The sequence below is a fragment of the Dermacentor silvarum genome, unplaced genomic scaffold, assembly GCF_013339745.2.
Source record: "Dermacentor silvarum isolate Dsil-2018 unplaced genomic scaffold, BIME_Dsil_1.4 Seq908, whole genome shotgun sequence".
NCBI lineage: Eukaryota > Metazoa > Arthropoda > Arachnida > Ixodida > Ixodidae > Dermacentor > Dermacentor silvarum.
In genome coordinates this window covers 72,178-97,825 of record NW_023606954.1, presented here as the reverse complement: position 1 = coordinate 97,825, position 25,648 = coordinate 72,178, and the positions used below count along the sequence as shown (strand labels likewise).

Sequence of the window (25,648 nt, the reverse complement as noted above, 5' to 3'; positions counted from 1 at the left end):
TGAGACCAGCATGGATAACGACCAGATGTTCATGCTCGAGGTTGTCCGATACCGCCTTCTGAGCTTTTGCCATTGCGTCAACCATGCACTTCCTGGACTGGGCCTCCACCCTCACCCGCCCGTCTGCCTTCACTGTTGTAAGGACGCCCTCCTTAACCCTAGCTACGTTGGAGTCCCCCACCACTAGGACCCTTCACTCTACACGTTTGCCTCCCGCCTGCAATTGTCGTCCTCCAGTTCGCGCTAGCTGGTTCTCCACCCGCCGTGCGCCACTGACACGTGACGATGTGCTCCCTGCCGTTCGTCCCTTCCCACCCGAAGCCTGCCGCACTACCTCGCTGTAGAGTTGTGGAACCGCCGTGTTGCCGCCGGCTCTCGCCTGCTGTTCAACGGCCCCTAGGCGTCCCTTCCTGCTCTCATGGCATGCCTCTGCCTGAGTCTCCGCGCTGTCCCCGCCGCCCACCTGAGCTGACCCGGGATTACGCGCCGCATGGCGTCGCCGCTTTCCTCGCTGCGACGCCATCTTGAGTCACAGCGAGCGGTTGCGAGTGCTTGGTGCCGGTGCTTAGTTCGAGACACAGTGCGCGCGGATGCTTCGCTCACGCTTCTACTTGCTGGACAGTGTTCAGCCGCATGAATGACAAGCTTGTCAAGTGCATCGAGTCGACATGACGGGCTGTTGTGTTCCCAAGTGCACCGGATCGACACGTAAAGGGCTTCGTTGTTTACGCTTCCCCCGGGACCCAGAGCGAAGGAAGAGATGGGAAGCCCAAGTAAAGCGGTATCACTGGAAGGCAACGGATAGCTCCTACATTTGCGAGGTAAGTGTCAAGAAAGTCTAAGACTATCGCATCGTGTTTTTCATAAATAAGAAAGTATTCTCTGATCCTCGCTCACGTACCTACGTTCGCTCACGAACTAAGCACTGCACCGATGCTGAGTAGCCTATGGTTTGCGAGCGCGCGTCGCATAGGCTTTTGCCGTTTTGATCAGCGCAGTCCTATGCGAGTAGTACCCTTATTTTAAGAACTGACGAAAATGCTTCGCCGCGAAATAGCCTTACATTAGCTACAAATCGTCATGTAAACCACCTATTTTACTTTTTCACGGGAAGCACACATCGTGTGTCTCTTGTTTCTTTTTTTTTTCCCCTCAGTTTCTTTTTTCGCTACTGGTTATTTGGGACTAAAGAACGCAGTGCTTCTTCTGGGGAGAGCAGCTGTTGTGTACGTGGCAAGCGAAGCATTGTGATTTCTCTATTCTCAGCAGATATCTTGCGGATCTCAGGTTGTTACGTTATATAGCTGATTTTTTTAAACGATCGAATATATTTGTAGCGTGGTGCTCATAAGCCGATGGTCATTTGTGCTCATTCCCGATCGTAGTGGGTACTGTGACGGTCTTTAAATGCCTGTACACGGTATGCCCAGGTGTAGTAGAGTTAAGGGGCATCATGGGACCAAAATGTTGGGCTCTTTCTGGCATGGTGTCTGTTGTAGCCTGTGCATTTCTTCGAAACATGTGAAGCGAGGTAATACAGCATTACTTCTGCGAAATTTATTTTTAAGCACTGTAATGGGTTCTCTGTATTTACAAGGCAACTTTTCATATCAATAATCACTTTTGTTGTTTTACTTGTACTTAGAAACACTTTGAAGAGGACCAGTACGAGGTAAATCGACAGGATGGGCGCCGTCTGTTAAAGTCAACAGCCCTACATCATCATGGACTATATTTTTGAAGTGAAAAACATTGCTAATCTGTACTTGACTGTCTTAGTTTCATTACGGTTTTTGTACGCGATATGTATGCAGTGTTGTTTATTTTTTTTAAATGTAGTTATCAGTGTTCTAATGGTTATTTATAAAATGTTTTGTACTCGCCATCGACGTGTTTGGCTGATGCGACGTATTCGATGGTAGCTGATGTATTCTGGCTGGATATCTTGATTAATATTACCCGCGGTTGCGTTTTCTTGTTTGCATTTTTGTTTTCGATTTATATTGGGTGTAATAAGGTTGATGTACTCACTTCCCCCTTTGTAATGAATAAATAAAAAAAACTCTCACTATCCCGAATTGTGTGTCGAGCCTACCTTGCGAATTTTTTTTTATCTCGTCTTTAAACATAACCTTCAGGCGCCATACAGTACATATAATTTTTCATGTTTCATGATTGACTGTACTAGACATTACTAAGTAAATGTATTTTGTGCATCGTTTGGTTTCTTATGTGTACTACGCAAGATTGACACAGACAAGTTACGTTACATTTTTCTCTACAGCACTAACTAAACCTTATTTTCACATCGCAGTTATTTTTACACCAGCTTAATCCTGTCAGCACACAGTTATGTGGGCAAAAAAAAAGCAAAATTGCGCATAGATATCGTCAAATAATTGCAACGAACTCGAAGAGCACGTGCAACGCAAGGGAAACTAACCGCTGTGCGCGAGTGGCTGGCTACGGTAAAGGAGGTGTGACGTGTAAAACAAAATACAACAGCGAAAAAGAAAAACTTCCACACACAGGGGGTCGCAAACCTTATATACCAAGCATCGAAGTGCAAAAAAAAAATAGTGCGTATTTCAAACATACACACGACGTTAAATGTAAATTGAATTAGGCAACTTGGGGCATGTTCCCGGCGCCATACATTTACGTCTTGGACCTTCGACGAGTTAACGGCTATTGGTTATAAAGATGTGCAGATGCGATACCGATAAAAAATCCTCATCAAGGCAAAGCACTTGGAAGTGCGCCGCGAGTAACACTAATTATGAACGCAAGCGTAGCTGAGTCTCAGCTCGTGTGACTCAATATGGCGGCGCCAGCGGGGTTGTCTCCACCCTGGACGGCGGCGCTGGGCATCGAGGCACCCTATACCGGAAGTTTCCTAGGGGCGCCGGATGCCGGTGCACAGCGTTGCCAGAGCGCGGTGGCGCTGGATGAAACCGAACAAGATGTACGTGCCTCGGGCCGCCGAAGCCGTCTCGACGCGTGTCGGCATCTCGTGCCTCGTGCGCATAGATTCGAGTGACATATATGTCAACTGCAGTTGAGTCTGTCCAATTTTTTAGTACTACTTCGGATCGTGCGTTCTCTTGGTTAGAACGTTTCCTTCTCGCGTTTTTTTGCCAGAACGTATGAACGACGTTCTACTGTATTTGTGGAAAGCAAGCAATCAATAAAAAACTAGTTACCTCCTTGGTTCTATCCTCTCTTCCTGCCCTTTTACTCCCCTACCCCCCATCCATCCACTGCCAACTGCCGTCAGGGATCAGCAGACTGTGCTAAACAGTTACAGTGTGGTCAGCAATAATTTCCTTCCCTTCCTTTTCCTGATTTATTACAGCGAAGCTGTACACCTCTACCAGTCAAGGAAAGTTTCGTGTCGGCGTAAGCAAAAAATGTCACGGTAAGCAGCGGCTCGAGCTCGCTCTCGGCATGCGCTCGTGCCAAGGCTTCCACAGCTGGCTGCGTTTCCAGCGTAGAGTTTCACTTCTCTTCTGTCGTCTTAATGGGGAGGCTGCGTTTACGGGATTATGAGCCATTGCTTAAGGCAGTATGGGTACATTAGCGGTGCATCACTACATGCTTCGCACCTCCCAGGTTTCACGTTCGTGGAGCTGCATTTCGCTCAATGGGTCATTTGACACTTACGCATAAAATTTAATTCACCGCTCAATCCGAGCATACGACAACTCGCGCTAACTGTAATAACTAATAAAAACTAAAACAGTAAGAAAGGCGTACATAATGGCCAAATTGCTGAGGGAGTTAAATGAAAAAATGATCGTTTCCCAGCATACAGCTCAGCACTTGTTCTCAAAAGAAAAACCACAAAACAGGCATCAAAACCACATGATAGATAAGGCGCGTTTGAATAATGGGAACACCCTCCGACGCGTTCCGGTAAAGATTAGGTTGCAGCTGCTTCTAAAGAGGTTGACGTCATTCAGAACCCTCGTGTGAAGTGCAAGCCATATAATGTATGCTAATAACGTCTAGCAACTCATTTAGTTTATTCCAGGCTACCATGGGTAGCTAGTAAAGATGCCAGAAGAACAGCGTGAATGTAATGTCATTGTGAAGTAATAAAGGTTGTTTAAGTGCATTTCACTTGTCTCCGGTTTCACTCTTTGTAGAGCCATGTGCGTTAATCAATGGGGAATCGTTGTGGGTGTCGTTTACAGCTTCTCTGTTCAACCACCTTCACAGCGTGGATTGGAGCCACAGTTTTTTCAATAAACAATTACTAGTACTATACTACTACTAGGAAGTAAAAAAAACATTCAGCTAATTTCAGTCAAAGAATTACTACAGCCTATTCTTTATCTTTTGTTGCTAGTATGCCAAAGGTACATTAGCACAAATTTGAAAATCAGCTAATTAGCTTTGAAATTTTTAGCAACAAGACTACGCGCTGAGAAAAGTGTGCTTGCACATTGCATTTCTGATCTTAGTGACATAAGGTCTAGACAGGTCATGCCGGCTAGTACAGAAAACAGCATTTTCTAGTACACTCAATGTCGCCTACTTTTCTCCGCAGACGAACATGCAAGCAAAGTAACCAATGATTCTGGCGGTCTTGGATAGAAACCAGAAAGACCCACAGTGCCATCAAAGGCTGGGATTCTTGTGCTTTGCGTCAACTTGGCCAGCTGCACCACATCTGGCACTGCCAACTTTGCTGCCCCACAAACAGCCTTTGTCAGATAGCTTGGACCCTGTGGCGATGCAAATACTGAGCCCCACACATCAGACAGAAGGTATTCAATTCCATCGTGCACTGTAAATTCCGATGAAGCAGCTTCAACAGCAAGTTCTTCAAGAATAGCTACACTTTCACAGCAGCCTTGTGAAGCAACAATGTCATCCACCAATGAGTCGCCGACATAGAGTGCGCGACGGCAGCCAAGCCAGCGTTCACACAGGGTTGTCCAGTTTCCACCACAATATACAACACCTGCACACAGCTGCTCACAAAGGGCGAGGGGCCTCTCTGAGCCATCTTCTTCAACAACCTGCAAAAATTTGCACAAAAGCAGACCAATTTGAGTGACACTGCAGTGTTGTCCACAGTTCATAGGTGCACGAGATGTGAAGCTGTGCTCAAATATGGTGCACTATACACCGTTTTGCATACGGCAGGCAACGCTACGAAGCCTTGTTCGCTTTCAGTGCTCATATCCATGACCCAAAAACAGAGCGAGATGAAAAAAACCCAGTAAAGTAGGTCATGTAATATGACCTGCAAATTAAGTTCCATACTTCTCAGTCACAAAATTTGATGTACTCATTACATAAAAAGCATCAAAGATGTGAACCGATTTACCGCCAAATAAGAGGAGTGAGATCCTTCTGCAACCAGCGGCCATAACACATCACTTGCACTAGTGACCAAAACATAATACACCACATACTGCAAGTACGAATATGCACAAATAATATGCTGTTTGACATAAACTTGCATGTACAAGTTGTAGTAATAACTACAATAGTATAATTATAGTAGTAATAGTAGCATGTATAACTTGTAATAACTACCAACTACTTATTCTGTAGAAGTGTCACACATCGAAAACAGCTACAATGCCAATGTGAGGAGTTTATGACTGCACTACTCGCATAACTTCCACACAGTTGCCTGCTATGTATGAAAACAGAGCAGAGTATATCACACAAAATTAGCACTCCATGGCTCAGTGTCAGCAAACCACGTCTGGTAGTAAGCTCATGATAATTTGAAAATGACTAGATCTGCAAAGTGGCCAGACAACAGAAAGGCACATTAGTTCATCTATGACTACTATATAAAAGTGTGACGATGGTAGACAACAAACATTAGACAAGACAGGCACTTCCCACATAAGCACCTGTTCATGTGGTATTCCCTCTGCTAGTTACAACCACTTGAAGACGACAAGGAACCAGAAAAGGGGGAAATTATTATTTCTACATTGCAATTAAACAAAACAATACCTTCTCCTATGCTTTCTCCAGCTTAATGGTCTGTTTTGTGTATAGAGTCATTACTAACAAAAATCAATGCCCTCAGCTCCCCTTATTCTTCTGCTGACACTCTTGTGCTTCCTTTTCACATCAAAGTTACATGTCGACCAACTAGCTTACCACATGCCTTCAGCATGTACCAGATGTTTCAGCAAAGATAACAGGCAATTTTTAAAGGTGGCTCAGCAGAGGTAAGTTTTTTTTCTTTTTTTCACACTTAATTTGTACCAGCATGACATAAATTTTGCTATAATAACAAATATGTAGTTTTCCGGAAAAATTTTGGAGTACTTTAACTAAGATTCTGATAATAGTTAGTTTAGCAGAATTGCAGTACTGAAGTTAGTTGATGCTCCCGACCTGTCCAAATTAACAGCAAGAATCCTGAAACTGCCAGCAACATTGCGATTTCCCCGACCTACATAGGCACCTGGCATGAGAATACATGGCAGTTATATTCAGGACTCATTAATCATGAGCACTGTTATGTTGTCGAGTTCTTCTGAGAACGAGGTCGCGGGATCGAATCCCGGCCACAGCGGCCGCATTTCGGTGGGGGCAAAATGGGACAACACCCGTGTACTTAGATTTAGGAGTACGTTAAAGAACCCCAGGTGGTCCAATTTCCGGAGTTCCCCACTACAGCGTGCCTCATCATCAGATCATGGTTTTGGCACGTAAAACCCCATAATTTAATTTTTTTTTGTCCAGTTCTTCCAAGCGACTAGGAGCCGAAAAAAAGAAGAGACCTAGTAATGACCTGAAGTGCAATATCATTATTTTTAAAATTAAATCGGCAGTTTTACGTGCCAAACCACAATATGATTATGAGGCATGCCAGAGTGGGGAACTAATTAATTTTGACCACCTGTCTTTAACATGCACCCAGAGCACGGTACATGGGCGTTTCTACATTTTGCCCCCATTGAAATGTGGCCGCCATGGTCAGAATTTGATCTCATGCCCTCGGGTATAGCAGTGCCACATCAAAGCCACTACACTACCACGGCGGTGTGTGCAACACTATCAATGACATGGAGACAGCAGTGAGTATAGTGGTGCTTCGCGAGCAGTTTATTATATGGCCTATACAGGGGTGAGACTGCCCAAAGTCATTTTGGAGCAATTTTTGGAGCAAGTAAAATTGCGTGTTGGAGCAGCTTGGCCCAGACAAAACTGCATTTTGGAGCAGCTTGCAACAGAGTAAATTTCATTTTGGAGCAGTTTGGAGCAGGCCAGTCTGAATTTTGGTGGAATAATGGAATATGGCAGTGCACTTCGAAACCATGATGAAACAGAGAAAAAACCCAACACAAAGTGCATGCTAGAAGCACGCTTTGTAGCTATAGCATATTAGAATATGGAAGAGTGGGTCGAGCAGCGGCACGGCGCATGTTTTTCTGTAATGCCGAAAGCATCAGTGGAACTACAATCGAACTTTATATTCCCGCGCTGATGCTCATGATGATAGCAGAAAATGTTCTCAAATTATGCGTCCAATCAATGTGCTATCATAATTTCTGGGTCACGATATGTCACCGCATACCCAGAAAGCCGCCAATCAACCCTGGGTGATATAACGTAAAACTATCCCAATATGTCTGTGTTGCAAGAGCAATCATATGGACAGTCCAGGCGCATCTCTGTCGTCATCTTCGCCGTGATGTGCCGTATAAAGTCCAGGAGCGATAACATTGTCATCGCGTGCTGTATGTGTGAGTGAAATCGTGCGCGGTTGGCGGCTCAATCTCGTGCGCATAAGGGAGGAAAACGGGGAGAAAGCGCACAGTCTTCGATTGCGTGCAAGGCACCGTGTGGGGAATTGAGGGAGAGAGGGGGCGTTCTGCGGCGGCGGCGGTTGTGTTTGGCGCGGCAGCATGGGCCCTATCTTGAAAGTGGTCTGCGATGGGACAGACAGAGTGCGAGTGTTCATAGCTTCACGCACGCTGTGTTTTCGCCGCTTAGTTTGCGTTGAAGCGAGAGGCAGCACGAAGGTCAATTCGCTCACTGCTGCTGCCGCGCTTTCTCACTCCAGCGTTTAGACAGTGAGTCTCCACAGTCATCGAGTGAGATGTGGTCACGTTTGCCTGTGTGTGCGTGACACCATGCTTGTTAATTAAGTAAGCCAATGTTTACAAGTTTATACGGCCGATAAAACTACAATCCTTACTCGTATAGCTGTCCTACGAAGTGCTATTGAATCGATGCTTTGACTTTTGGGCGAAACTGCGACTTTTTATTCCAAATCTGCCATTAAGGTGGGCTTGGCGGCTGTGCACAGACGCAGACGGCTAATCCATTCACTCTGTCATGCAGGTGTTTCAGCGCGCATTCGTGTGCCTGTTGCTTCCAGCCTCAGTGACGACTTCCCTGGCAGTCCCGCTGCAATAATCGTGCTTGGTCAGGTGAAACATGACAGGATTGCCTGTCACCCATCCCTGATGCGCACCTCTGGATTTGCACCGCCCTTCAAGCACCTGGATTTCGTCGGGAGCGGCAGATCTGCATTTTCGATGACACCGCTACCGAAGATGGTGATGCTCGATGCAGCGTGGACAAACCTGTCGTCAATTGTCGTAGCGGTGCCCGCTGCTATCAGTGTGTGATCGGCGAAAGACTGAGGCGACTGTCGTCCAAGTCACCGGCAGGCGGAAAAAGACCCGTCTTATTTCCACAGCAGTTTAAGTAGAACCAGCGTGACGTCAACGACACGTGGTTCCATACACATGCGTCAGGCAGAATGAATCGGCACATCATGCAGGAGCGTGCTTTCAGCCGCATAGAAATACAATCCAGCACATCCCCCCCTTTCGCAAAATAGAAGTGGTTTTCATGTGTGGCATTTAGAACACTTGCGCATGAACAAAAAGCAAGAAACATTAGTGGCAATCGACCACGAACAAAACCTTATTCATCAATCCCGTAGCGAACTGGTCGCTTAACCACTCTGCCAGACTTGGTCACAGTTACTGTAGCAGAAGGTACTGAAGTTGAAATCATAGCCCCTGAAGCTAAAGGCAACGAAGCTGTTAAGATAGCGGGCGATTCCCTTTCCATAGAAACCAATTCAGCTGTATCCGCTTTCATTTGGAAACTCGTAGCTGCCTTCGGCTTCCTCTGTTCTGGCAAGCGGTTCAGCATTCGTCGGTTACGCCGGAGCGTACTCCCTTCCTGGGTGTGTATATTGTAGGACCGCGGTGTAGCGGCTGTTGCTAGCACCGTTGCTCTGGTCTTCATGTCTGTTACCCAAACGGAATCACCTGCTCTTAGTTTATTCAGTTCCCGGGTTCTGTGCGCTGTTGTAGTACCGTGCTTGTAAAATCTTGTTGGCACTGTCTTTGGCCCCAAGATTAAGCAGCGGTGGCTGCATTGGACCACGCAGCTGTGGCGCCATTGGAACTCTTGTCCTAAGACGCCGGCCCATGAGGATTTCAGCCGGACTAGAGCCAAGAATGCCTGGGGTCGCCCTGTAGGCAAGCAGAGCCAAGTACGGGTCCTTAGATTTAAGTATCAGGCGCTTAATTGTTTGCACCATACGTTCTACTTCCCCATTAGCCTGAGGGTACCTAGGGCTAGCAGTGACGTGACCAAAGCCATAATCATGTGCAAACCTCTGAAACTCTGTACAAGAAAATTGTGGTCCATTGTCTGTCACTACGGTCTCCGGGATGCCATGGCGTGCAAAAAGTGCTTTTTAGTCTTTCTATCACCGCACCAGTTTTGGTGAGGGAAGGAGAGCTACTTCCGGATACCGTGACAGGTAGTCGACCACGACAAGATAATGACAGTTGTTAATAAAGCACAAATCGACCCCAACTCGTTCCCACGGGAAACTTGGCGTTGGGGTTGAAATCAATGGCTCCGAGTTCTGGGTGACAAAGCGTGCACAAGTAACACATTCTTTCACTTGCCGCGCAAGTTGTTCGCCGAGGCCTGGCCACCAGACCAATTCTTTTGCCAAAGCTCTAGTCCTTGAGATTCCCTGATGCCTATCATGTAGCTTTTTTAGTACTTCATTTCTTAGGCACTGAGGTACCACCAGTCTGGTCCCCTTTAGCAGCATGCCATTGCCTTTGGAAATTAGTGCTCGTTCCTGCCAGTACGGAACTAAGTGACAGGGAAGCTTTGGTTTTTCCGGCCAGCCTTGGCGACACAACTTAAGCAAGGCTTGACAAACGACGTCCGTTTTTTGCGCATTGCGCATTCTGTTAAAAAATTGTCATCCATTTGAAGCCCTTGCACACATGTTTTGATGAAAGACGACACTTCCGAGACGGTCAGTTCACCGGCGACTTTATCTGCTTTCGTCGGTGCTCGTGAAAGAGCGTCCGCCGTTATCAAGCTTTTACTGGGAACGTACACAACATGAAAGTGATACCTCATCATCCGCATTCTGAAGCGCTGTACCCTTGGCGGCAACACATCAATAGGCATTTTACCAAGCAACGAACAAGAGGTTTGTGGTCCGTTTCAAGCACCACCTCAATACCTCTTAAGTATTCATCGAACCTTTCGGCAGCCCATGTTAATGCTAGTGCCTCCTTTCCAATTGTGCATAGCGTTGCTCGGTTTGGTCAGTGACCTTGAAGCAAACGCTATCGGTCGGCGCTCGCCATTGCGTTGTTTCTGGAAAAGGACGGCACCGAGACCATAAGACGAGGCGTCTGCCGAAAGAATCGTGGGAAGGCGTGGATCGTACATAGCCATGCACTTTGCCGAGCAGATAATAGATTTCAAGCTTTCAAAAGCCGTGTTCTGAGCAGGACCCCAAGCCCATTCGGTCTCTTTCTGTAAAAGCACCCGTAGCGGGGCAGTGGTTTGCACCAAGTTCGGCAGAAAACGGCCTAGATGGTTGGCCATGCCCAGAACACTGCGTAATTGCGATATATCAGAGGGTGCTTTCAGCTCTTTAATGGCCCTGAGTTTGGCCGGATCCGGCTGTATGCCTTCCTCGCTTAGTAAGTGGCCCAGAAATCTTATACTTCGAACACCGAACACTCACTTTGCTTTGTTTAGGGTAACGTTAGACTGGGCCAGCTTAGCTAAGACGCTTGATAGCCTAGAGTCATGTTGTGCTTTGCTGTCACCAAATATGAGAAAATCGTCCATCAGGTTGACGACGCCAGGAAGGCTGGTAAGGATTTCAGACATTCTTTGAAAATACTCTGGAGCTGATGTAATCCGAACGGCAACTTAGTGAAGCAGTACTGCCCAAACGGCGTAATGAACGTGGTCAGCTCTTCTGAGGCCTTACTAAGTCGCACCTGATGGAAGCCGGAATTCGCGTCCAATTTGGAAAACCATTTTCCACCGGCAAGTGAGCCCAGTGCTTGGTCGACAGTAGGCAATGTGTATCTTTCTCTTAAGACAAACTTGTTCAACTGCGTAAGGTCTACACATATCCTTACATCTCCTGAGTGTTTTTGTACAGGCACAATGCCGGCACACCACTCTGTTGGCTCTTCGACTTTACGAATGATGCCCTTTGTTCCATCTTATCAAGTTCTCGTTTTACAGGCTGCTGAAGTGGTATAGGAATCCTGCGTGGTGCGCTTAGTGCATATGGAACAGCGTCTGGTTTAAGCCTTATTGTATACTCCCCGGGCATAGTGCCTAAGTTGTTGAAAAACTTGAGGGCACAAAACTTCATAGTTGGGTTCCTTGTGAGCCACAGAGTCAACGAACTCGATGACTCCCAACGCTTCGAGAGCTGGCAAACCGAGCAGTACATGACGCAAAGGACTGACCACATAACACGTTTGGCGCGAAGTTTGTCCCCTCCAAAATATATCCGCCTGAAACTTGCCCAGAACATTTAGGCGGTCACCGCTAGCACCTGTCAAGACCTTGTCGGCCTTTTCCAAGCTCGTGGGAAGTCCAGGAAACAATGCTGGAATTACGGACACTTCTGCGCCTGAGTCGACCTTTGCGAAAACAGGCACCAAGTTAAGTAATACCTGAACGTAACGCGCTTTGGCGCCAGGCGCCTCGACCGGGCCCAAAAAAACCTCCCCAGTGTCCTTTTGTACAGACAACACTCGTACCTTTCGCTGGTAGCCTGGAGAAGTCCCTTTGAGGCACACCTTGCGATGTGTCCCTTTAAGCCGCAGTTGAAGCACCTCTGGTCCCTCGCTGGGCAGGCTGTCCTTGGGTGCGAGTTGCCTCGCAGAAGATGCATGGTCCGTCGGAACGAGCTGATGTCAACCGTGTTTCCTTGCTGCGTTGCGGTTTCCTGTGGTAGCCACTGCGTCAACGTTGAGTCCTCACATGGGTTGCACGGTGTGTAGTCGTGGACTTCGTTGGAGTTCGAAGTTCTTCTTGCTGCTGCTGAACGGTCTCTTTTAGGCGGGCCTTCGCCAGGGCAGTTGCGAGAGACAGCTTGGGATCCATTTGGAGCGACTCGGAAAGTTTTTCATCCCGCAGGCCCACGACGAACCGGTCCTGATGAGGCGCTGCTTGAATTCTCCGAAGTCGCATTTGTCTGCCAGACGTGTTAAAGCAGTCATAAACTGGTCAATTGACTCGCCGGCATCTGGTGCCGCTTGTGAAAGCAAGCGCTCTCGTAGACAACGTTGCTCTCCTTGATAAAGTAATCATCGAACTTCTTCTTGACCTGCTCAAATTTTTCGAATCTTCTGCAGAAAGATTGAAGGTGGCGAAGATGTCCTTGCTTGTCGGCCCATGGTATAAAGCAGAGTGGTACTTGTGCCTCTTCTGACGCTCGTTCATACCGATGCATAGCGATAGTCGTCGAAGTGCAGTATCCACGCCGGCCACTCCGAGGTAGTGTCGAAGTCCAGCGGTGACGGCTGCTGAAAGCCCGGCGGCGATGCAGTGGCCATTGCAGCCTCTTTTCTGACGACGTCTCGATCGACCTTTTCGAATCGCTTTTAAAAGTGGGTGGATTGCATCACTTCTGACACCATGTCGTAGCGGTGCCTGCCGCTATCAGTGCATGATCGGCGAAAGTCTGAGCCGACTGTCGTCCAACTCGCCTGCAGGCGAAAAAGCCCGTCTTTATTTCCACAGCAGTTTAAGTAGAACCAGCGTGACGTCAACGACACGTGGTTCCATACACATGCGTAAGGCAGAATGAATCGGCACATCATGCAGGAGCGTGCTTTCAGCCGCATAGAAATACAATCCAGCACAGTCATAACATCAACATTCCGGTCAACTACAAAAGAGCAGGCAATACCGGTTACTCAGACAGCAGGAAGTTCATCGCCGCGTATCCAGCACAATCTGCATGCCTACCAGCAGCTATCAGCCCGATCTTCGCACTTAACAACATATGCGCTGATTTTGTTGTTTTTCCTCTTTCCATGTTGCATTATCATTTCTATAAGTCCTGTCAACCCAGGCGAACTTAATACCGACAGAAGCGGCCCAAGCCGACACGGTGCAATTCCGCGACGTCAGAATGACCCAAACCATCATTTATAAAAGCATTTGTAATAAAAACTAGTTCCAAAGTTTCTTAATACGAGAAATGCTTATGGAATTAGTACATCTAGCTTTTGCTAAAACGATGTCTTCGCCATCCTTTTCGCTGTCGACGCCAATCCAAGACAAGCCAGGTAGAGCAACAAATTGTGCAGTTTTTGGTTGCATGAAGTACCGCGCGAACTTTCAGATTCTGCAAAGGTGACTATAAACGTTTATTTCACTTTTTCAGCCATTTTTCTATTCTTTTGCATGCATGCATAGTTTCTCACGAGTCAATGTACGCACGTTCGCAATTCTGCATCTTTAGTTTGGCTTTCTGTATACTTTCTTCATGCGAGAGTGGGAAGCTGATGCGGATATCGAACGACAGTAGTAGATAACACATTAAACAAAAGCAGATCAAATTGTGCAGTGAAGTCAGCTGGTTGCATTCCTTCGTGTGAATGATAGTATCTTTTCATGTGTGGGTGGTTCTTGCATGTCCACAGCTCATAAAGTGTGCAGGCTCATCACGAGGCCTAGGTATTGCCCATCAAGATGGAGGCAATGTTGCTAATGAGTCTGCACTTACATGTATTACCGCATAAACTCGTATAACCATATCCCATCATTACTCAATCGAGCTTGCTCAGAGTCATATTCACCAAAATTCTACTTATCCGAGCTTGCTCTGACTCATATTCACCAAAATTATACTTGGCCGAGCTTGATCTGACTAATATTCACAAAGATTCTACTCAGGCAAGCTTGCAGCGAGTCATTCACCAAATATCTACTTAGCCAAGCTTCTCTGACTTATATTCATCAAATTCTACTCAGGTGAGCTTGCACGGAGTCATATTCACCAAAAATCTACTTGCCAAGCTTGCTTTGACTCATATTCACTAAAATTATACTTGGATGAGCTTTCCCTGACTATCACATGACAATATTCACTAAAAGTTTACTCAACTGAGCTTGCTCTTACTCGTATTCACCAAAATTCTACTCAGTCAGGCTCAAACGAACTCAGACTCACGGTTAGTTCGAAGTCTTAGTGAGCCGACATTTGAGTGAGTTCACCGTACTATGTATACATTACATTATGTGACCTGTGCGGTGAATAAGCAAACATTGTCTATGAGTACGTGTTGCATCGGGTGAAATAAGGACAACTGTAAACACTGCAGTTAGTTTTCTAGAGTTTAACTGACCGTTTCGTGACAGCTTCGCCTCATGTCGATTCAAGCAAGTGCATTGGATCTGCATATTTTTTGACAATCTTGCTGGCTGTCCTAGCCATTACTGGGTGGCCACATTTTGTACATTTCAACACAAGTTGAATAAATGACTGTAGTGCAATATATTAAAAAAAAGATGCTTGCATCACTGCACGTATAACAATCAGAACATGACACAAACACATGCACAAAAGATGCACACAAATGATAATACATAAACAGATGGAATCAGCTAGCCACCACCTATTGAAAAAAAAAGAAAAAGCACAGGACTACGTATAACCATTCCCTTGCCAGGTACATGGGCTATAGGAGAAACACACGTGCACGGTGTAAAAAGGAAGGTGAACAGACGGCAGTGCGAGGCGCGGCCACTTAGTGCGACTCTACGCACGCCGCTGCCGCAAGGGGCAGCACCTGTTTTGGGGGCCACTTTTTCGCTCGCTTTGCTGACGCTTTTATGGACAGCGTGGCAGAAATGCTTTATTTCGACGAATATATGTCGTTAGCCTGCTTAAAACGACTCTACTTGGTTGGGAGGAACGTCCCTTTATATTTCTGCCGACATTCCGATTGACTCCGACACGGCGCGCCGTCTGCTCGAGCAGACGACGCATCTCTCGTGTTCGAAATAACGGTATTTTGACTGTAAGTGGCATGAAACCTTCTACCTGCTCAGGATTTGGTGTCTAAATAACGAAAAATTGCATATCTTTGGGTATGGGTGTTTAAATGCTCACGGAGGTCGTAAATTATCCACTTTTGTGTTGCTGCTCCAAGGCCTCCTGAAACGTGCTGCCCCTAACAGCGGCGCTCACTTCCGGTCACACGAAATGGCCGCTCTCTCGCCCCAGCGCGGGCCCGCCATCAGAGCACCTATCTTCTTCCACCGTGCACACGTGCAACCTAGCAGTTACCTCGAGGTAGCAGCTAGGGACGCTTTTGCATTCGCAGCTGGCCACTCAACCACTCAAGTGTGTTCAGTGTGCACTTGTACTTAGGCACACTTTTTTATTGTCTATATCTCAAAAATTTAATGTGGCTCCTCAAAATTTTGAGAAGTTTGGATTCTGAGGCTTGCAAGGTAAATATTTTTATTCCATTTTCGTTCAAGGTGAAGGCTCATACAAAGATTAGAGATACTGTCAGTGCCCCCCTTTCTCGAAACATAAGTAGTCTGTTATTGAGATTCTAGCAGCTTTTCAATCAGCTTCCCCTGTTTTCAGCATTGGGTTAATGCAGGCAATTCCGGGAGCATAAAGTTTTGCTAATACAATCGGTTCGGGAATACCAGATTAGACTGTACCTTGACACTTTCCTTGCACTTTCTTATTTTGGTCAAAACCTAGTTTGAAATGACTCCAGTTAGCATGCTCTAACATTGGTCTAATACAGGTTAAGTACATGACTAGCTTAACAGACTGGGATGCTGGCTTTCATTTCCAGGAAAGGACATAGCACCTGCTCCAGTTGCATAGGTTTTTGGTTATCAGGGGTATTCAGCCTCACTTTAAGGATAACGTGCTGAAGCATGTAGAAGCACACGCATGCCATTAGCGGATAGTTTCAATAGCTTCTTACCTTACACTTGCCACCATAATTAGAAAATTTTAGCGTTCGATTTTGTTATTAAACAAACGTACTCCTAACACGGTATTTTAATGTTAGCCATGTGGCTACGCGGCTGCGCTACGTACTGCAGCATATTAACTTAAGCTTCTTGATACAGATTCACAGCACACTAACAGCGCGAGAAACAGGATGAGAAAATAGACGACGCCCATGTCTGCCAGAATGATACGATACTACGTACACAAGTGACTACAGCTCCTAAAAAAAAATGTGGTGTCGGCTTTTATGCCTTTCGAAATATTCATAGAGCACTTATATGAATAATTACAGCACAGGCCCCGAGACGGAGCCAGGCTGGCGCTAAGATAAACGTTCACAACACAAATTCCATTGCACGTTCAGTAATTACACACATATCATTTGCGGCTTTGTTCAGGGGCAGACGTGAGCTTTGGGTTGGTGCTTGCTGCTAAGTTTGGTGCAACAATGTTGCTAGGAGCAGGAACCGCTAATGCGCAATCACGAGCAATACACACACATCCGTTTTTTCAGAAGCTGACATTAATCACGGGTAGCGCGAGGGTCTCTGCGTTGACATGATGACTTCGCTGCAGCCGCATTCCGAATACTGCATATGCGATGACAACAGCTATAGGGGCTTGTTGATAGGTCCTCTTGTAATTTGTTTAACCGCAGGAAGAACGACACAGGCATAAAACACACACGAGACAGCACACAACGCTGAACGACCACCTGCGAACAGCTGTTTACGTCCGCCATTTCTCCTCGTATTGAACTTCACAAACTGCTGTTGCGCACTCCAAAACAAATGAAACTTTGAAGCGTTTTTAAATTACAAACGTACGTATTATTTGGTCCTAATAAAGAGAGGTCAATTACATTATAACGCGCACGTCTTTTTCATTACATTAAACGAATTTATGCGGCGTGTGCGACAAAATCTGGCAGCAAGCAACCCTGAGCGTAGCATCAGTCGCATTGTTCACATCGCACCATGCGAAACGGCCGTTGCGAATTTCGCATCTGCGAAAATCGCAGTGCAAAAGCGCACCATGTGAAACAGCCTTTAGGGAGCCGCACAAATTGTTGCGAAACACGATGGCTCTTTACTTCTTCAAATCATCTGCACTCTCTTATAACGTCGTCGACGGTTGAGCACTCCTTATATACAAGTAAATTAAAGGCATCATCGGCGATGCCTTTGAGAATGTGGCTAACTTTATCAGCTTTGGGCATCTTGTCATCGACCCGCCTATGAGTAGATGTTTGAGCCCAGCACGAAAGGCCCTTCTTGGTGGCTCGCTGGCGCCCAACTGGCTTTCCAAAGAGTTCCTGCAATTTTGCTGGCAGGTTTTCCAACTGGTCAATTCTCCTCGAGCGTTTGGAACCAGACACGGGCCGTTCCCTTGAGGTAATAGATGATGTTAGCCAGCATTATAGCCGGGTCCCAGGTTGTTCTTGCTGGCTCAGTCGTATACGATTAGCCAGTCTTCAACATCCATGGTGTCAGTGCTGGAGAAGGGGCCAGGGTCTCGGAGTTGGTTCAAGACAATAGGTGTTGTGGTAGCCGAAGCCGAATCAGCGGGCCTCTCAATCGACATGGTCGAATGGGCCACAAGACGTCTGCTGTGATGTGCTCGTGATGTAACCGGCAACTCCACCAAGATGTTACGGGGAGATCTTAGAGAAAAGGGGTTTATTTATTTACACTATGTACAAGGAGGGTAAACGTGGGGCAGCAACAACAAAAATGGTGGCCGATAGACTTCACTTCGTCCTCCTCTTGTCCGCTCTACACTTCAGCATCTTTTTCTATACCTCCAGAACAACTGGATCATAACAATATGCATAACTTCTTCACTCCTAAGGTGTGAAACGATTTGGATTTGTACGCTAAACGCAGTGAAATGCTCCCTATTGCTGCTCCCCTACCCACTTGTTTTGTTTGATACTGTGCGTGATTGCACTGACGCTGCTGCTGTTACAATGTGGCCATGTTAAGGAAAAGCCAGGTCCTCCAAAACCTCAAAAATCAAGCCAATATTCCCTTGCTTCTAACAACGTTATTGAGCTTCAGTCCAAAGAAATTAGTGCTGTCCTACAAATGCTAAAAGACTCAAGTAGACAACAGGCGAACTTGCCAAAAGCCAGGCTGAGTTACAAACAGTCGTTAAGGATGTCAAAACAAGCCAACAAGGTATTGAAAGCAAGCTAGCTGACATTTACCGCCATCTTGAATCACTTGGAAAAAAATCTGGAACACTAGACAAAGCTTCTAGTGATTTGGTCAAACTTCAACAGACTTGGAAAAAACAGCAGGTCACCCTTCCAGGTCTAGATTACCTGGAGGACAGGTCAAGGCGTAACAATCTAATTTTTTATGGCATACTTGACTATCGTGAATCATGGCTGCAAGCTGAAAAGAAAACAATCACTACCTTGTTGTCTGTGATGGGAAGTGATCTGCCACCAAACTCAGTTGAACGCGTGCATTGTATCGGGGCATTTCCACGCAGTAAGTGCTGCCCCGTCCTAATGAAATTAACGAACTTTAAGGTCAAGGAAACCACACTTTCCTCGCGCAGCAAGCTGAAAGCTAACACATTTCTGTGTGAGGACTCTCACACGGCATGGCGGCAAGGCAGCCAGGAAAAAAATGATAGCGCCCAGCCGAAATCTCCCCCATTTCAGAAACGATTAATAAGCTTTTCATTGGCAGCCAATCCTTCTGTACGACCCACTGAGTGAAAGCGTTAAACCAAACTGAGTGCACACTTCCTGATTTCCAGCTTCAGCTGTCACTTCATGCAGTCCTTTTGCTATGTAGGAACAACACGAGGGGCGTGGCATTGCTTCGTCAGCACATGTCCCAGTGCTTCTAGCTAACGTAAGAAGTGCGATTAACAAGCGTGACACATTTAACTCGCTCGTCGCCAACTGCGGTGCTGTATTATTGGTCCAACTGAACATGGTTGCTCCTCAGGGTACGACTCCGAAATTTTCGACACATCTTGTTTTGTACCTTCCGTTCTGATCGCACGGTTGGCCATGGTGGAGGCGTACTGCTGCTTGCGTTTTGAAAGCTTTACCTTGTCATCACGTTAACTTTCACAGCGACCTAGAACTAGTGTGTGCCTGCATTGACCTAGGTCACCAAAAATTTATTTTCCTGTTTGCTACCGCCCTCCCTCTTACCCGCCTTCTTTCACTGCCAAACTCATGATGCACTTAACACACTTTTTGTGCTGCGTCCCACGCACGTTATATTGAACTTCCCAAACATAATTTGGAACGCTGATCCACTGCGTTGTTACCCATATTCTTCAAGGTGTAAAATTTCTTGATATTTGCTCTTTATTTTTTTTATTCAGCTATGAACCAACACGAATTCAAAGAATACTGCCAATCTCTTAGACTTAATTATGCTTCATCATCTCATCCTCATCAGCTATATTTATGTACACTGCAGGACGAAGGCCTCTCCTGCGATCTCCAATTACCCTGTCTTGCGCTAGCGTATTCCAACTTGCGCCTGCAAATTTCCTAACTTCATCATCCCATCAGGTTTTCTGCCGACCTCGACTGCGCTTCCCTTCTTTGGTATCCATTCTGTAACCTAATGGTTCACCGATTATCCATCATTACATGGCCTGCCCAGCTACATTTCTTCCACTTAATGTCAACTAGAATATCGGCTATCCCCATTAATTCTCTGGTCCACACGCTCTTCCTGTCTCTTAACGTTAGTCCTAAGATTTATTGCGATAGCAATTATATGGATACTCAAAGCAGATTGTGCCGTCGCCGTCGCGTGAGGTTCAGTATGATGTCAATGAAGATGAATCGTCGCCGCGCGCCGAACGCTGTATGTGCGAGTGAAAGGGCGCGAGGGACGCGCGCTTTCACGGGGATGTGAACGCACGGCAGAGAACAACGTGCGTTCTGCGCCGTGCTCCCTTAAGGGCTGCAGAAGGCGTCTCTTTCCTCCTTTACAATCACCATATATGTAGAGCAAACGCACCTTCTTCCGACGCGCTAGAGGCGTGGGGGAGGGGGGGAGGGGGAGGGAAGGGAGGCGACGTTTAGCTGCGGCACCAAGTGCCTATGTATATCAGAGGCTCCGGCAACAGTCACCAACGCCGCACGCATTTTGAGCGAACACGGGCAAACGCCGACGGCGTCGACAACAGTTCTGCGTGTTGCCGGTGCTGCTGCATGTCAAGTTTATACAGCTGATAAAGCTAATATCATACTCCGTATAGCTCTCTACAATTTGCTATCGCAATTGATGCTTCGCCTTTCAGGTGAAACTGCGACAACTTTTTCTTTCCATCGCTCTTTGTGCGGTCCTTACTTGTTCTCGATCTTCTTTGTTAACCTCCAAGTTTCTGCCCCATATTTAGCACCGGTAGAATGCAATGATTGTACACTTTTCTTTTCAACGACAGTGGTAAGCTCCCAGTCAGGATTTGGTAATGCCTGCCGTATGCACTCCAACCAATTTTATTCTTCTGTAAATTTCTTTTCGTGTTCAGGGTCCCCTGTAAGTAATTGACCTAGATAACGTACTCGTTTACAGGCTATAGAGGCTCACTGGCGATCCTGAATTCTTGTTCCCTTGCCAGGCTAGTGAAATTATCTTTGTGTTCTGCATATTCATCTTCAACCCAATTCTTACACTTTCTCGATTACGGTCCTCAATCATTTGCTGTAATTCGTCTCCATTGTTGCTGAATAGGACAATGTCATCTGCAAACCGAAGGTTGCTGAGATATTCGCCGTTGACCCTCATCCTAAGCCTTCCCAGTCTAAGAGCTTGAATACTTCTTCTAAGCATGCAGTGAATAGCATTGGAGAGATTGTGTCTCCTTGCCTGACCCCTTTCTTGATAGGTAACTTTCTACTTTTCTTGTGGAGAACCAGGTAGCTGTGGAATCCTTGTAGATGTTTGCCAAGATATCACGTATGCCTCCTGTACGCCTTGATTACGCAATGCCTCTATGACTGCTGGTATCTCTACTGAATTATGCTCTCATCCTGACCTTATTACGAATGTTTTATGCATGCGTGGTGTAGCGACCATCTAGTTCTTTCATTTAACGTTATGTGAGCTGCAAAAAAAAAAAAAAACATTTATGACTATGACAAAGCAAACTTTAATGGTATAAACATTAAACTAACTTCTGGGACCTCTTTTTAAGTAACTTTGATGATCGCATGGTAGACAATAACTGGATCATATTCAGAAATAAAATACATGAACCCGATAAGTTTATTCTGTTGCGTACAATATCATCGACGTCTAAGGCACCTTGGTTTAATTCCCACCTAAAAAGCATTTGCAATCAGAAAAAGTGCTTGTACTGCCTCACACAATGAAGCACTTTGATATCTAATGGAATGCTTACAAGAATGCAAACAAAGCTTACATAGCAGCTGAAAAAACTTGTTAAAAGTCTATCTCAAAAACACAATTTCCCTACAATACTTACGAAAAGTCAAAAAAGTTTTAACGCATTATTAACTCTTCCAAAGATAATACAATAACCTTTACTGATTGTAGTGGATCAACAATACCTGACACTGAATGTCCCCAAATCCTGAACTATGTATTCTGCAGCGATTTCGTTCTATGCCCTGGTCGTGTGTTTCCTACCCTAGACAGTTGCAATTTCCTGCTATGGATTTTATACCATTGAGCCACTCGGGGTAGAAAATGCGATTAAAAATCACAAGTGTCGTCAAGCCCTGGTGCAGACCTGGTTAACGCAAAGTTTTTTAAAAACACTGCTGGTTTACTCATCTTTAATACTTTCAAAAATATTCCAGCAATCTTTGGACAACCATCAGCTCCCTGCAGAGTGGAAAACTGGGAAGGTGGTTCCACTTCACAAGTCCAACAACAAAAGCTCACCTCACAACTACAGCCCCATTTTCCTCACCAACGTTCCCTGCAATGTGCTCGAACATATCTTGTTTTCACATTTAGCTAAGCACTTAGATGATAATTCATTCTTCACATGTGCACCAGCATGGTTTCCACAAAAGTTTGTCCTGTGAAACTCAACTGCTTTCTTTCCCTCACAGTTTTTATTTTATTCTTGACAAAGGTTCATGCGCAGACTGTGTTTTATTCGACTTTGCAAAGGCTTTCGACAAGGTTGTCACAAACTACTAATTTTTAAGCTTAGTAAACTGAATCTGATCCTAATCTGTTTGCATGGCTAGAGCACTGTCTTCTTAATCGATCACCAGTTCGTTGCATCTAATAACCACTTCTCTCCATTTATCCCTGTTGAATCTGGTGTTCCTCAAGGGTCAGTTTTAGGCCTCTCTCCTCATTCTAATTTACGTTAACGACTTACCCAGTGAAATTACTTCTAACATTCATCTCTTTGGCGACGTTTGCGTTAGCCTTCATGAAATTTCAGACACTGCTGATACTAACATCCTGCAAAATGACATCAACGATGTCTGTGAATCGTGCAACTCGTAGTTAATGCAACTAAACCGATCTAAGTGCAGAATCATGCATATAACCCACCATTAACTTCCTCCTCCAACCTGATGCCTTAACAATACTACCTTGGAAGCCATTACATCTTACAGATGTAGTGTAGAGTGTAGAGATGTTCATATAACCTCTACACTTTCCTGGTCTTTACACATCAACGGCGTTATCAATAGAACTAATCGCATGCTAGGTTATATCCATCGAAAGTTCTCTTCCACCCCGTCATCATTAAAGTTAATATTATACAAGACATTAATATTAAGTAAAATGGAATACACTTCATCAACTTGCAACCCTTGTGCTGAAAGACGAACCCAGTCTTTTGAATGAGTTCAAAATAATGCCTTGCGCTTCATCTTCAAATTATAACCGTACGGCAAGCGTTACTTCTATGAAAATCATCCTGCAACTTCCACCGCTTCTGCTCATCACAGATGCTTTCGCTTAGCTGTGTTTCATAACATATATTTCCACAATTCATATCTGCACAATAATCTTATTTCATCCCCAACCTACCTCTCTCCTCGCATTGATCATCACCACAAAGTTGGAATTTTTCAGTGTCGCACTAGAGCTTGTCGTGAGTCTTTTGTTCCCAGGACCTGTCGAGAATGAAACCACCTTCCTGGCACGCTGGTTGCCATTGAAGACCACGCACAATTTCGCACAGCCATAATCGACAGCATCACTTCAGGCTTCACATGACTATAATTACGCCACTTGCTGCATTTATTTATTCTTTATTTTGTAACCTTTTTTTCCCCTCCCCACTGTAATACCTTTGTGGTCTTGAAGATACCATAATAAACGAAATAAATGAAACAGTCAGAGCGTAGTATTTACTTCATTTTGCAGCGCACACAAGCGTGGAATCGGTGAAATATCGTGCACACAGACCATAGATAGCGAAATTGTGGCACATGGATCTTTCCCGGACTGCCGTCACCACCGAGAGGGACGTCAAAACATGATAGCCATGACGTGTTAGCTGCTCCCTAGCTTCTAGCGCTTCCACTTCATCATCATGGATGACGACGTGGATGATGGCCCTTCCGTATCCAACGCGGCTAGTGCGTTGACCATCACGAGGGCGATCAGAGAAGTGGATCCTGATGGAGAAAATGACTCGCGGCCTTGCCGAGTTTGAGGATGCCATCGTAGCTGCACGGCCACCACGACGGCAAGTGAAAATCACGGATTTTTGCTGCCTGCTAGCAAATAAAACTTGTCTGCGTGTGTGTCTGAGTGAGATTTAACAAGTTCTTTTGGCCGGTAAGCCTAAAGCCCCTCATCTGCCAGTGTCGATTAATTTGTACATCCACGTTTTCCGCCATATTAATGAGGTTTTACTGCACACAGCCAGACTGCGCTCTCTTCAGATGCTGGCGTGCAAACGAAGTGGCCAGTCCAGCCATGGCTGATAAACGGGAACAAAGCCACATTCACTGCACCGGTTCGATGATTGTGTCCTTCAGGAAATCACACTATAACCAGTATACTGCTTCGTGCACCAGCACATTAAGCGGTCTGCCTATACAGTGATGGGAGGAATACCGGTGGTCAGGAAAACCCCTGTTATAACCAGTCCCATGCTATAAGCAGTTACATTATGAGTCGTCTGTACTGTATGCTGTAAATACATTTTCAATTTAGTTTTGCCTACTCTTATCCCCATCATAATACTTAATTTGCAAAATGAAGCTTCAGCTTTCCTTTTTTTATGCCCACAGCAGCATACAGAGCATGCCAGCTGGAGTTGCAATGAGTACGTAGTGTGGGTGACGGTACCACGCCCCGATACTGAAATCCTTGATGTAAGGTGTCTTGCCTTACACACAAAATGGTGCATAGAACTCTTACAAGTTATTACAATAAACCTGAATATAATAAACTTCAATATAACAAAGTATTTACCTTTCCATAACTCTCTATCCGTAGAACACTAAGTATGTAGAACTTCAACATAATGAAGTCTGTTTATATTTCAATGTAATGAAATTTTACTGGCGCCATGAAGTAATACCGAGACAATAAATGGAAAATTCAATGGACACAGATGGTCAAATGGTTGAATTACAAGCATCTGCCTGCAAACACACCACTCAAATCACACGCTCCATGACCAAGAGCAGCTATTGAAGCAGAGCAGTGTCATGTTTCGTATTAAGTTTAAATGCAATAAGATCGTATTGTCACGTAGTAGTGGCGCTGAAGTAAACAGTCGTAAAACTGTGTATGACGAAACTGATTCTTTATTGGGCGAACCTGTGCCCACAAAAGCAAGCTACACTCAAAGCACAATGAAAGCGGCAAACCAGTCGGCGGTCGGCGAAAATCTGATCAGCAGCGAAACGCGTCGGCTTTTATACCTGAGTCATCGAAGGTTCCAGAATAATCCCTGGTACAAGCGTGTCTTCCAGAAAGTTCTAGACAATTCGCGTCGCTCATACAATCAGATAACATAAGCGTCGGTGAAAATAGGCAACGGAAAGAAGCATCGATAACGTTCTAGAAACTTCCGATACAGGCACGTCCTGCGCCGAGCGATAACGTTTAACATTTGTTAGCCGGTCGAAAGCTGCCATCGGCGAAAGATAAACATGTATACGTGTCAATACCCTCCCCTTAAAAAGCATCGTCCCGATGCTACAAACAAACGCGAAAGCGAAAACAAACGACGCATATAAAAAGAAATAACAAAGTAACAAAGTACCTATAAGCTCGTCAGCGGGCGTAGAAAGGCTTAAGACGCACCACGTGGATGACTTCAGGACGTGCGCGGCGTCGCTGGGATTGCGAAATGCCGTCTGGCACGACCTCATAGTCCAGTGCGCCAATACGTCGGATGATCTTATAG

At 45.6% G+C, this 25,648-nt stretch overlaps 1 protein-coding gene across 1 annotated transcript in view; it reads right to left on the bottom strand.

Moving 5' to 3' along the window:
- Positions 1-4,516: 4,516 nt before the first annotated feature.
- Positions 4,517-25,648, bottom strand: part of LOC119435791 (5'-nucleotidase domain-containing protein 1) — a 44,110-nt gene continuing 22,978 nt past the window's right edge. The window contains exon 4 of the mRNA XM_037702510.2: positions 4,517-5,027. Coding sequence (XP_037558438.1) covers positions 4,527-5,027 — 501 coding nt within the window. The 3' untranslated portion in view covers positions 4,517-4,526. The remainder of the gene's footprint in view (positions 5,028-25,648) is intronic.